This window comes from Mustela nigripes, chromosome 10 (assembly GCF_022355385.1).
Source record: "Mustela nigripes isolate SB6536 chromosome 10, MUSNIG.SB6536, whole genome shotgun sequence".
Taxonomy (NCBI): domain Eukaryota; kingdom Metazoa; phylum Chordata; class Mammalia; order Carnivora; family Mustelidae; genus Mustela; species Mustela nigripes.
The window spans coordinates 21,652,645-21,665,863 of NC_081566.1; the positions used below are offsets into that span (position 1 = coordinate 21,652,645).

Here is a 13,219-nt window from a genome sequence, read left to right on the forward strand (position 1 = left end):
AGAAGACTGTCTGCATTCATTGAACCAAACATCACTCACTATGGAGCCTGGTGTGGTAGAATGGAGAAGGAGAAGATATTAGATAGGAAAGGTTAAAGGGGACAGATTGAAAAGGACCTCTCAAACTTTTGAAGTATAGATCTGATTCTTAAGACGATAGGATACTGTTAAAAGGATTTAAAGGACTGGGTGTTCAGATCCATATTTAGGGAATAAAACAAATAAACTCTAGTAGTATTTAAGAAATTGAATTAACAAGATTGATTGATTACATGGAGAGGTGTGAAAAGAAGAGGAAAGGATGGATGTTGGTGTGGGTTGGCCAGATGAGCCCTGTGAACAGCAGTGTCATTCCCTCAGTGAAGGAACAAAGGTGACTGAGTTCAGTTGTGGACAAGTCAAGTTTGAAAATGCCTCTGATGTATCCAGATGGAGATGTTTAGTAGTCAGATACAAAAATCTAGACCTCATGGGGTCTGCATTACAGATACAGATTTGCAAGTATTTGTGTCAGTGGAAGCCATGGGAGTAGAGGAGGGTAGAATTGAGGTTGGAGATGGTATACTTAGAGTAATGGCAATCTATGTAATTGTCATTTTCTTCTGCAGAACTTTCTGTCTGTGGTATAGGAGATGACAGAGTAAACTGTAGGATTCATCGAGAGGAAAGGTGTTTCAAAAAAGGAAGGACAGCAGTACAAAGCAGTTGAGATTATTCGCAAAGGAGTAGTTGAAATTATCATGAAATCTAAGCTGAATAGAGGTCTGTAAACAAGGGTAGGCAGCTGGTTTGGGAGGTTCTGAGAAGTGAAAAGACTTGAGACTCAACTAAGGTTGATAAAGTAAGAACCGGGAGTAACTGAGTGAAAGAAATACAAGGACGGAGCAGTAGGAGAAAAGTTCTAGATGATCAACATGGTGGAGAAAGGGATGAGCAGATCGAGGAAGTAAGTAGCCATGGTGGTTAGACTAGGCATACATGCAGATGTTGAATTCATACAGAATCATGCCAGATCTCTGTGTGAAGGAGAAAGATAAAAACAAGTACCAAAGTTTTCAGTGAATAGAAAAAAAAAATGGTGGGTTCACAGATGATGGTAAGAGGGGAAAAGAAGTAAATTGGGGGCATGAGCCTCAAAAGAGGAGGTTTTCACATGAGGCAGTTGGAGTTGAACAATGACTAGAAGCTATATTGAGGGGGAAGAAGGATTCTTCCACTCCTCAACTCCCACGAGCTTGGAAGAGCAAGCATCTGCCCCTGATAATATGGCCACCAGAGAGGAGACATCAGCCAGCAAAGGCAGACTCGACCTCCTTGAGAGAATCATGGGTAGTCAGCGTTCATTTAAACGTTCCAAAGAGAAACTAGAGAACAGTGGGGAGGCAGGCTGTGCATTCTAGAATAGGTAACATATCCATTTCTTAGGTCAAACCCTATGTATCTCCTTTACCATCATATTGTAAGCCTGATGTTTTCCAGTTCTGTTCAGCTGCTAAGACATCAAAACTGGCTGAGCAGAAATGACAGTTAAGTGTAAATTTAGTAGGCGCTTTAGCTTTTTTATGCAAAAAGTGTAATTATCTACAATACATTAGCTTCTGAGTATTTTGTTAAGTTTCTGTCTGTAAAGACAGGAAGTTTGCTAATAGGTATTTATTCTGTGTCTTACAGTTGACTTTTAATGTAGTATTGATATGTCAACCTCAAGGGCTAATTATTCCCTTATGTCATTTGAATGGGAACCTTTTTTTTTATATGTAAAATATTAAGGAAATTTTATGTAAAGTTAATATAATATAGTATTTTTTCCTCTTTCAGTACCACCAAATATTTATGGTTCTGATGAACGTGCTCAACTCACAGTCATTGAAGGGAATCTCATTAGTTTATTGTGTGAATCAAGTGGTATTCCACCCCCAAATCTTGTTTGGAAGAAGAAAGGTCAGTTTTCATCCTCAACATTTATAAAATTAAATATAAATGTTAAATGAATCTATGTGTTGTTTGACAAACATGTCAGTTTATTAACCAATTTTCCTGGGGTTTGCAGAATAAAATTCTAGATAGCATGATTGCTTTGTATTAAAGCACGTGGTAACTTCTGGACTATCTATCTGAAAATCTTCAGTTTTGAAACTGTTCTTCAGAAAAGAATTAACTTTTCTGTATTAGTTGATTGCTTTATAACCTGAATCCACCATTCAAAGAATTTTTATCATCTTGAGAATAAGCTTTAAAAATATTTTCTATAACATTTTTGCTGTATTTGTGACAGTTTTGCAATGTACGTTAAGATTGAATTTTGTGGTTGACCAAATTATCAATTTGTTCATCAATAAATATTTTTTTGTATCCATTAAGTATCAGACAGATCATCTATATTTTAGGTGATTTTCTTAAGACTTTATTTATTTATTTGAGAGACAGTGAGGGTGAGAAAGATCACAGAGGGAGAAGGAGAAGCAGACTTGCAACGATGAGGGGGAGCCTGAGGCAGGGCTCGATCCCAGGATCCTGGGATCATGACCTGAGCTGAAGGCAGACTCTTAACTGACATAGCCACTTAGGCGCCCAGTATTTTTTGTTGATTTTTAAAATATTTGTTTTACTGTTTTAAGATTTTACTTAATTTTTCTAAGTACACTTTCAAATGCCATGTTGATTGAAAGAAAAATTTGCCAAAGACAATCTTGGTAAATACCTACTTTCCCTCCTGCCCCTCTTCTCCTTCCTTCTCCTCCTCCTTTTTGCATAGGATTATTTTACAGCGTCTTCTGTCTTTTAGGTACGAAGTACCAACGTTTTCAGTGAATAGAAAAAAAAAATGGTGGGTGTCTTTTAGGTCTTTGAACTAAGATGTAAATAAATGTACTTATCAGAGTGTGTACACAAAATGCTATATATTTTTGCTTCATATTCTGGCATTTTGTTTTCTTTGCAGGCTTGCCAGTGCTGACTGATTCTGCAGGGCGAGTCAGAACTTTATCTGGAGGCAGACAGTTACAGATCTCAGTTGCGGAAAAATCTGATGCAGGACTATACACATGTGTGGCATCGAATGTTGCTGGAACAGCAAAGAAAGACTACGATCTGCAAGTCTACAGTAAATTATTGATTAGCCAGGCTTTCTTTTAATCTTTCTGTCTTTCCTTTTTGCTTTTTCTTTATATCTTTAAGATACCTTCAAGGCAATATGGCTATAATATACCTATCATAAGACTCACAAATTTAAACTGTGTTGACATAAAGAAGAGTTGCTTATTTCTGTCTGTTATTCATTTAACAACACAGCTGTGCACTGCATCAGCATGCAGATAGAAGACCCATCAATGTGGCTGTAATGTATTGTGGGCAGGAGAGTGGATGTGTGGAATGGGGAGAGATGGCATTGTATCATAGGGTATATTTGTAAAATGTAAAAATACCTCATTTTAAAGTATATTTAATTCATATAAGATTTTAAAGTGTTTTAAATGTTCACATTATCTCATTTAACCTTTACATGAACTATGATGTGAAACAAAATTATTGTCTCCATTTTGCATATGCAGTCATCGAAGGCCAGAGAGGTTCCCATGATTGACCAAGGTCACATGGCTTGATTGTAGTAGGACTGACACTCGCCACCAAGATGGGTAATGCTGGCCCATTTTTCTTCCCCCACGTACCTATGTATTCAAATTGGTCTTAACTTTTTTTTTTTTCTTAGAATAAGTATCAGGTAAATTCAGCAGCAAATCTACAGAATAACTGGTGATCAGTGGGTTAACCACTTAGAGACTTATTCTCTCACAGAATGAGAAGCCTGAGGTTGGTGGTCACTGGAGTTGATCAGAACTGTACTCATATCAAGACAGGAGATCTAGGCTTCTCCTGCTCCTAGCTCTGTGGTCTCAAGATCATTGCAGCAACTGTAGTATCAAGTCCACATTGAAGGCAAAAATAAGGATAAGAAGTGGTATGTTTTTCTTTCATCAGGACAGCAAAAAAATTCCCAACCCATTCCCCTCATCCCCCACGCTTACCAAGCAGATCTTTATTTAGATTTTATAGGCCCAAATTGATTCATGTGGCCACCTCCTTTTTAGGGAAGATTGAGAAACAGTCTCAGCTTTTCAACTCCTGTCATGGAGGCTAGAGGGTAGAAAAAAGAAAGGAATTGATTGTGAGTGAGGTTATCATATCTATTTTAATGTTAATATTAGGAAGGCTTCTGTAAATTAGGGCTATGAAAGATAGGTTCAAGCATTCGTATAACTTGTTAAAAATAAGGAAAAGTAGCAAACACAAAACTTTTCTTGATGTGTTGATAGCTTTATTTCAAGCATGACCACATTTAGAAACATTAGAAAGGAATTCTGCTTCTCAGTATAGCAATGCCAGGTCAATTAGCCCTGGGCCTTTTCTTAGTACTTTATGTTTCAACATCAAAAATGACTTTAACTTTGACTGATACAAATTCCTATGCAAGACTTGAAGCAGATATTTTCTACTTTACTTTTTTTTTTTTTTCAGTTCGACCAACTATATCCAATAGTGGCAGCCACCCTACTGAAATCACTGTTACTCGAGGGAAGGGTATTTCCTTGGAGTGTGAGGTGCAGGGTATTCCTCAGCCGAAAGTGACCTGGATGAAAGATGGCCGCCCTTTGACGAAGGGAAGGGGAATGGAAATATTGGATGAAGGCCGCATCCTTCAGCTGAAGAACATTCATGTATCTGACACAGGCCGTTATGTGTGTGTTGCTGTGAATGTAGCAGGAATGACTGACAGAAAATATGACTTAAGTGTACATAGTAAGTATAAAGAAGCTCAATAAATCTGTTCTCTGGCTATTATAATCTGTAGCATCCTTGATGGGAAACACAAGCTGTCAGTATTGGATCTTTTATTTGTAGTCTATGATTTTCTGCATATGTACCTTTTCTCTGGACCGGTCTCATCACTTATCCTTCTGTGCTTGACCTTCCATTTTTTCCCTTGCTGAAACAAACAGACATTAGATGTTCTCTCAGAAAAGCACATAGTAAAGTAGGTTTAATTGTCTAATTGTCTTCTTCAAGTACTTTTGAGCCAATGCTATCCCAAGTAATAGCCCTTGATTCTATGTTTTCCAAATTTGCTCTCTTGGTTAGTATAAGCCTAGGTTCCTTAGAATTTACTGACTCAGTATCAGCTGCTCGTGAGTTGTACTGATGTCAGCTTTAATATTCCAATTAATGAGTCATAAATGTCAAAAGGAATAGACCAAGTGTACATGTACTCAAGGACAGTTATTCATATGCATATAATTTGAATTGCAATTTTAATTTTTTCTTTTTTTTTAGTGCAGTTTATTTAAACTATAAACAAAAACAAAAATAGTTTGCCCACACCCCCCATGGCTAACTGTCCTCTGTACCTATGAACTTGGTTGTATTTATTTATTTGTTTGTTTTTATTTATTTTTAGTTTTAGTTTTTTTAAAACTATTATCAGTATCTTTTTTATTATGTTAATTACCCAACATATAGTACATTATTAGTTTTTGATGTAGTGTTCAATAATTCATTAGTTGCATAAAACGCCCAGTGCTCCTCACAACACGTGCCCTCTTTGATACCCATTTTTAGATTCCACTTCTAAGAGATCATACAGTATTTATCTTTTTGTCTGACTTATTTCATTTAGCATAAAGCCCTTGAGATAATTCCACGTTGTTACAAATGGCTAGATTTCATTCTTTTTTTTTTTAATGGCTGAATAATAACCCAATGTATATATATCCTTTAATTCCTTTATCTAGTCATCCATCATTGGACATGGGTTGTTTCCATTGCTTGGCTGTTATAAATAATGCTTCAATAAACATAGGAGGGTGCATGTATCTTTTCAAGGCAGTGTTTTTATTTTCTTCATATAAATACCTAGAAGTAAAATTGTTGAATCATATGGTGATTCTAATTCTAATTTTTTGAGGAACCTCAAAAAACCTGTTTACCACAGTGGCTGCATGGATTTACACCAACAGGGCCCAGGATTCTCTTTTCTCTTCATCATCCCTTTGCTGTTTTTTGTCTTTTTGATAATTGCCATTCAAACAGGTGTGAGGTAATATCGCATTGTGCTTTTGATTTGCATTCCCTGTTGATTAATAATGTTAAGTACCTTTTCATGCACCTTCTAACCATCTGTATGTCTTTCTTGGAAAAATAATTATTCATATTTTTGCCCATATTTAATTGATTGCTTGTTTTGGGGTATTGAAGTATATGGATTCTTAATATATTTTTTATATTAGCCCCGTAGCAGATATATGATTTGCAAGTATTTTCTCCTAATCAGTGGGTCACCTTTTCATTTTGTTGATTGTTTCCTTTTCTGTGCAGAAGCTTTTTACTATGATGTAGCCCCGAGAGTTATTTTTGTTTTCGTCGCTTTTTGTTTTTGGTGTCACATTCGAAAAGTCATCTCTAAGACCTGTGTTAAAGGGCTTATGTTTTCTTCTAGGAGTTTTATGGTTTCATGTCTTATGTTCAAGCCTTTAATCCATTACTCTTTTATATGTATGGTGTAAGGTAATTGTCCAATTTCATTCTTTTGCCTTTGGCTTTTCAATTTTCCCAGCACCATTCATTGAAGAGACAGACTATCTTTCCCCCAGCAGATATGCCTGACTCCTTTGTTGTAAATGAATTGATCATATATGAGTGGGTTCATTTCTGGGCTCTCTATTCTATACCATTGATTTATATGTCTGTTTTTATGCCAATACCATGCTGTTTTAATTACTATAGCTTAAGAAAATAGTTTGAAATTATAGAGCATGATGCCTCCTGCTTTGTTCTTTCTCAAGATTGCTTTGATTATTTGGGTCTTTTGTGGTTTCATATAAGGTTTAGTATTGTTTATTTCTATTTTTGTGGAAGATGCCTTTGGAATCTTGATAGGGATTGCATTACAAACATATTACTTTGAGTAGTAGGACATTTTGTCAGTATTATTCCCCAATCCTTTTATCTGTGCCTTCTTCAGTTTCTTTCATTATTGTCTTATAGTCTTCAACATACAGGTCTTTCACTTCTATGGTTAATTTATTCCATGTGTTTTATTCTTTTTGATGCAATTGTAAGTGGGATTGTTTTCTTACTTTCACTTTCTGATATTTCATTATTATTATATAGAAATGCAATATACTTTGTGTATTAATTTTGTATCCTGCAACTTTAATGAACTCATTTATTAGTTCTAACAGTTTTTGGATAAAATCTCTAGGAATTGCATTATTTTTAACTCATGGGGGCTTGAACTCACAACCTGAGGTCAAGACCTGAGCTGAAATCAAGAGTCAGATTGGTAACTGACTGAGCCATCCAGGTGCCCCTACAATTTTTAAATCTACAGAAATAATGATAAATTTCATAGACAATCTTATAACATGAATCCATTTAGGATGTGCACAAAGTCCAGCATTAATATCCTATAGTTTGAAGCAAATATGTGAGCCAAAGCTAACATAATCAGAATGTAAAAGAGAAGTTTCAATATTAAGCATATTTTTTTTGTTTGATTGCTTATTTTTAGGATTGGAATTCTTGTTAGAAAATTTTGCCTATAAAAAGGTCATGTGTCCACATTAGAGATTTATCAGACGAGATTAGTGACTCATAGAAAATCATTCACCACCAATAGAATAACAATATGAAAGTCATTTACTGCTATGAGTGGGGAAGAAGCAACATTTTTATTTCCAGGAATGTTACACTAAAAATATGGCTACTTATAATAAGCTCATTGTTGTGATTGCTTATTTGCTTATGTTGACCAGGCAATGGAAGTTATCTTAACCATAGGCTGTTGAGGATTTGATGTTTGATATATATTAGCTAACTTCTTTTCCTTTCCTTATTTGTTCTATCATACAGCCCCTCCAAGCATCATAGGAAACCATGGGATACCTGACAATATCAGTGTCGTGGAAAAGAACTCAGTGTCTCTGACTTGCGAAGCTTCAGGAATTCCCCTGCCTTCCATTACCTGGCTTAAAGATGGATGGCCTGTCAGCCTTAGCAGTTCTGTGAGAATTCTCTCAGGTATTAGAAATTTTCATACCCTGGCAATCTGGTTAGCTTCATATGGCCACAGTTTCCCCTTAATTTCTCTGTATTTCATTTTTTTCTTTTTTTTTTAATTTTTTATTTTTTATAAACATATATTTTTATCCCCAGGGGTACAGGTCTGTGAATCACCAGGTTTACACACTTCACAGCACTCACCAAAGCACATACCCTCCCCAATGTCCATAATCCCACCCCCTTCTCCCAAACCCCCTCCCCCCGGCAACCCTCAGTTTGTTTTGTGAGATTAAGAGTCACTTATGGTTTGTCTCCCTCCCAATCCCATCTTGTTTCATTGATTCTTCTCCTACCCACTTAAGCCCCCATGTTGCATCACCACTTCCTCATATCAGGGGGATCATATGATAGTTGTCTTTCTCTGCTTGACTTATTTCGCTAAGCATGATACACTCTAGTTCCATCCATGTTGTCGCAAATAGCAAGATTTCATTTCTTTTGATGGCTGCATAGTATTCCATTGTGTATATATACCACATCTTCTTGATCCATTCATCTGTTGATGGACATCTAGGTTCTTTCCATAGTTTGGCTATTGTGGACATTGCTGCTATAAACATTCGGGTACACGTGCCCCTTTGGATCACTACGTTTGTATCTTTAGGGTAAATACCCAATAGTGCAATTGCTGGGTCATAGGGCAGTTCTATTTTCAACACTTTGAGGAACCTCCATGCTGTTTTCCAGAGTGGCTGCACCAGCTTGCATTCCCACCAACAGTGTAGGAGGGTTCCCCTTTCTATGAGTAATAATTTTAATAAAAATGCATGTCTTATTCTTTTTAAAGTATATGTTACTATTTAACTAAACACAAAGACTAACTTGGAATTATTTCACTTATAGATCAAACTAATCTTCACTTGAAAATGGCTTGTAATCTGTGAATTTAAAAAATTATGGCATGAATGTTATTATAAATTATGTTTACAAATTTATTTTAAAATGAATGATTACTACATTGTTTTATAAGTGTAGTATTAAATACAAAGGAAAATGAGTGAAAATGCCTTCTTTTCATTATCAGTTGTAGGCATATAATTTTTAGCCATCTCTCAGAAGTGGCTTTTTGTTACAGGGAATCCAATGCCAGAAATTACATGGCACAAAGATGGACAACTCCTCCTAGAAGATGACACCCATCACATTATGTCTGGTGGCCGTTTTCTTAAAATTACCAATGCCCAAGTGTCACATACTGGAAGATATGCATGTTTGGCTTCTAATACAGCTGGCGACAAGAGCAAAAGTTTTAGTCTTAATGTGTTGGGTAAGTAAAAATATTGCCTCAAATCTTGAAGAATCAGACATAACTGTCTGCTGAATTACCTCTTTTCTTTTTCTTTTTAATTTTTCTGCCATAGAATTTCATTATTTAAGGAGGACTAGTGCTTATGTACATTTTGATGTTTTTCTTTAATTAATTCACATATTTATAAATTTATTCATTACATTTGGAATACCACCTATGTTCCAGGAACTGTGTTTAGTGCTGGAGACACAACTGTGAATAAGACAGATGTAAAAAATGCAATAGTAAAAGGTAAATGTATGTTGATTAGAGAGAAACAGGTCAACAGTACAAGGGGCTCAATCTGATGTATTTTATCCTTTCTTAATGGGACAGTCTTTGTGGATTAGGAATTATGAAATAACTGAACGTTCAGTTCTTACAGCATCAGTTATGCTTATATCTCAGGCATGACATTAAAATGGATTTTTAATTTCTGCTCATGTCTTGAAATTTAAAATGCCCCACCTGAATGTGTTATATTTTATTACTAATATCAAAATACTTTTCGTTCTACTAGAATCAACTAACCTACATTTGAGTATGCAGTGCTTTGCAATTTTTATTTATTGGCTTTTGTAGATATTGCCCAGATTCTTTTGGGAAAATACAGTCCTATGCATAGGAAACTACCATATAAGAGAAGAGATACATATGCAAGAAAAATTAGATCAAAATAATAGATAATGTATAAGTGTCAAATGAATGGTATATATAGATGGTATATAAAAAATAAGCTCCAAAAGGCAGAACCTCTTTTACCTTGTAAAGGATTTAGCCCCAGCACCTGACAGAGCATTGAATAACAGATACTGGATAAGTATGACTGGGAGTTCAAGAGCCAGTTGCCTAAAAAGTAACTGTGTTCCCTCACACCTATCAGGGTATGAAAGACAAATGCTCAGCCCTGGATTTCCTCTCCTCTTCTGCAGCTCATTCACTGTCTCTCTTAGAGCTTTAAGTTCCTCATGCCTCCTTCCTTTCACCACTTATTCACTTCCCAGTACTAACTCATATCCAAATCCTATACTCTGTCCTATACTCTGGAAATCCGTTTCAGTATTCTCTCCAGCTTCTTGCTGTAATTGCAATCTGACTCTTCCTAAGAGACACTTGCTTCCTAGAGCTCTCTCCAGTGGAGATCATTTTTCTTTATCCCAACTATCCCATGTCATGCCATCTGACCACACCCTCCAATCCCCACTTCCTAGTTACTTCCTTGTTTCTTGTCATTCTCCCTTATTCATTGAAGGCTGAAGGATCTGAATCAAAGACTTCCACCATCTTCATAAAGTTCATAAAGTTGAGGTTGTTTAAGTATGTGCCTTTGCAACTTCTGGTCTAGTCAGGTCTTTACCCTTTCTTTCCCCAGAAGGTGAGTTCTCCTTCTTGTTCACAGATACTACTCATATTTATGTCCTTAACCCTGTCTCATGGTATGTCAGTCATTCTCACCAGCCACCTTACCTACAGCTTCACCTTCTACTCTCTACATGACTTCATGTTGTAACCATTCCTTGTCTATCCTTCTTGTCACACTAAATTGGATTTTCCCCATGCCATGCTTCAATGCTTGTGTCAAAGATTATCCTGTTGCTTGATCCAACAAATATTTCTCCATCCTTTTTTAATGTTTTAGACATTATTTCTTTTCCTTCACAGTGTTCTCTCGTTATCCTTGCACACTTTGGGTGGCTTCTTTTCTCTCTCTTTTATGGACTTCTCTGTAATCCATCTCTCAAACATTAGGTACCTTAGCATTTTGTCATTACTTCACTGCTCATTTTACTCTAGATATTGTCTTCAAATAATAAGCTTAATTCTCCGAGGTTTAACTATTATCTTCTATAGACAGTTTCTTTTAAAATTCATACCTCAACCCAGATCTTTCTCCCAAGTTTGGATTTCTATATGCAATTGCTTGTTGGACATTGCTAGCTGGAATTCTCATGAGCACTTTAAATTCAAAATACTCAGACTGAACAAAACTTCTTCCCTCCAAAATGAGCAGATCTTTCCATATTTTCTATTTTTATTGCTTCACTGCAGTTTACCTACATTCCCAAGCAAGAAAACTAGAAGTCATCTTTGACTTTGGTTTTCCTTTGCCTCCAAATTCTATCATCTGGTGCCGCTAATTGACATCCTAAATTTTTCTGTAGTCACTCCTGCCTCTTTATGCCTTCCTTTAATTCGATCCCTCATTATCTTATGTGGAACAAATGAACTTGTCTCCATTACCCTCGCTTCCAACACTGACCCCCTTGAATCTATCCTTAATATATTCCCTGCTTGCCCCTCATTGTTTATACTATTCTGCCCCCAATATGATCTTTCTTCCTACAAGTTTTCCCTTCTTTCACTTAACCACTACTAATCCTTTAAGGCTCACTTTGCAATCTTTTCCTTTAGGAGGCCTTCCCTGATGAGAGTCCTCTCACCACACACCTCGGACGGAACTGAATGTTATGCCTCCATGTATCCTATACCAGAATTCTCATTTTTGCCCTACTATGCTGTATTATAATTCCTTTTTTCTGTGTTTTCTCCTCCATGACTCCATTTTGAAGTTCTTATTCCTTTCATGTAGAATAAGAACCAATTATTTCTGGAATTGTTAGGAAATAGAATTATACAAATAAGTATAGTGAAGGGGTGCCTGGGTGGCTCAGTGGGTTAAAGCCTCTGCCTTCAGCTCAGATCATGATCTCAGGGTCCTGGGATCGAGCCCCACATCTGGCTCTCTGCTCAGCTGGGGGCCTGCTTCCTCCTCTCTCTCTCTGCCTGCCTCTCTGCCTACTTGTTATCTCTGTCTATGACAAATGAATAAATAAAATCTAAAAAAAATAAGTATAGTGAAATTTAGAAATTCATAAATAAGGAAACTTCTAAACATATTTCTTTAATCACATTTTAAATCTATTTCAGTATCTCCTACAATTGCTGGCGTTGATAGTGACGGTGGCCCTGAAGATGTCACCGTAATCCTTAACAGCCCCACATCTTTGGTCTGTGAAGCTTATTCATATCCTCCAGCCACCATCACCTGGTTTAAGGATGGAACACCTTTAGAATCCAACCGAAATATTCGTATTCTTCCAGGTAACTAGCTTACTTTAGATGCACAAGATACATTTGTGCCATCTACTATTGTAAAAAAAGAATCACTACTAACTTTTTATAAAAGTACTTGTGTCTTAGTTATGTTATACTACTGGCATTTTAATTTTTTAATTATTCATATAGATCTTATAATCTAAAGTAAAATTACTTTTTGGAAGACCAATAATGTTTCTAAATAAAAGGCAAATAAATACCACAATTTGTTAATTGATTAAAATACAATGTGGAACACCAAAAAGAGTAGAAATTCATTTCTTGTTGAATTGAACCATAAGGAGAATTGGTATTTAAACTGAGATAGCTTATTTACTTCTCTTTACTACTTGGCAAAATGTATGAAAATAGAAAGAATTAAAAAGCATTATCACCCCCTGGGGATAAAAATATATGTTTATAAAAAAAAATTAAAAAAAAAAAGCATTATCACCAGCTTTAAGAAATTTACATTTTTAGATGGAAGGGAGATAACGTGTAAAATTTAATTAACAACATGAATTATGAATAATCATGGGACTTCATAAATGAGGTAGTGACAAATTTTATATAAAAAATTCAAAAGATGGAATGACCACTGTGGGCTGAAGTGACCAGGAAATGCTTTGTTGCAGTTGGAACTTGAACCAGCCCTTAAAGAAACGTATAGAATTTTGTTGGTTGAAAATGAGTGATTTGAGATCCCTCAGGATGACTATG

The 13,219-nt window shown here is 35.9% G+C and overlaps 1 protein-coding gene across 1 annotated transcript in view; it reads left to right on the top strand.

Annotated features, from left to right (window-relative positions):
- Window positions 1-13,219, top strand: part of HMCN1 (hemicentin 1) — a 458,039-nt gene that overhangs the window by 323,258 nt on the left and 121,562 nt on the right. The window contains 7 exon segments of the mRNA XM_059412784.1: window positions 1,819-1,941; window positions 2,942-3,103; window positions 4,516-4,797; window positions 7,906-8,124; window positions 8,817-8,844; window positions 9,114-9,382; window positions 12,332-12,505. Coding sequence (XP_059268767.1) covers window positions 1,819-1,941; window positions 2,942-3,103; window positions 4,516-4,797; window positions 7,906-8,124; window positions 8,817-8,844; window positions 9,114-9,382; window positions 12,332-12,505 — 1,257 coding nt within the window.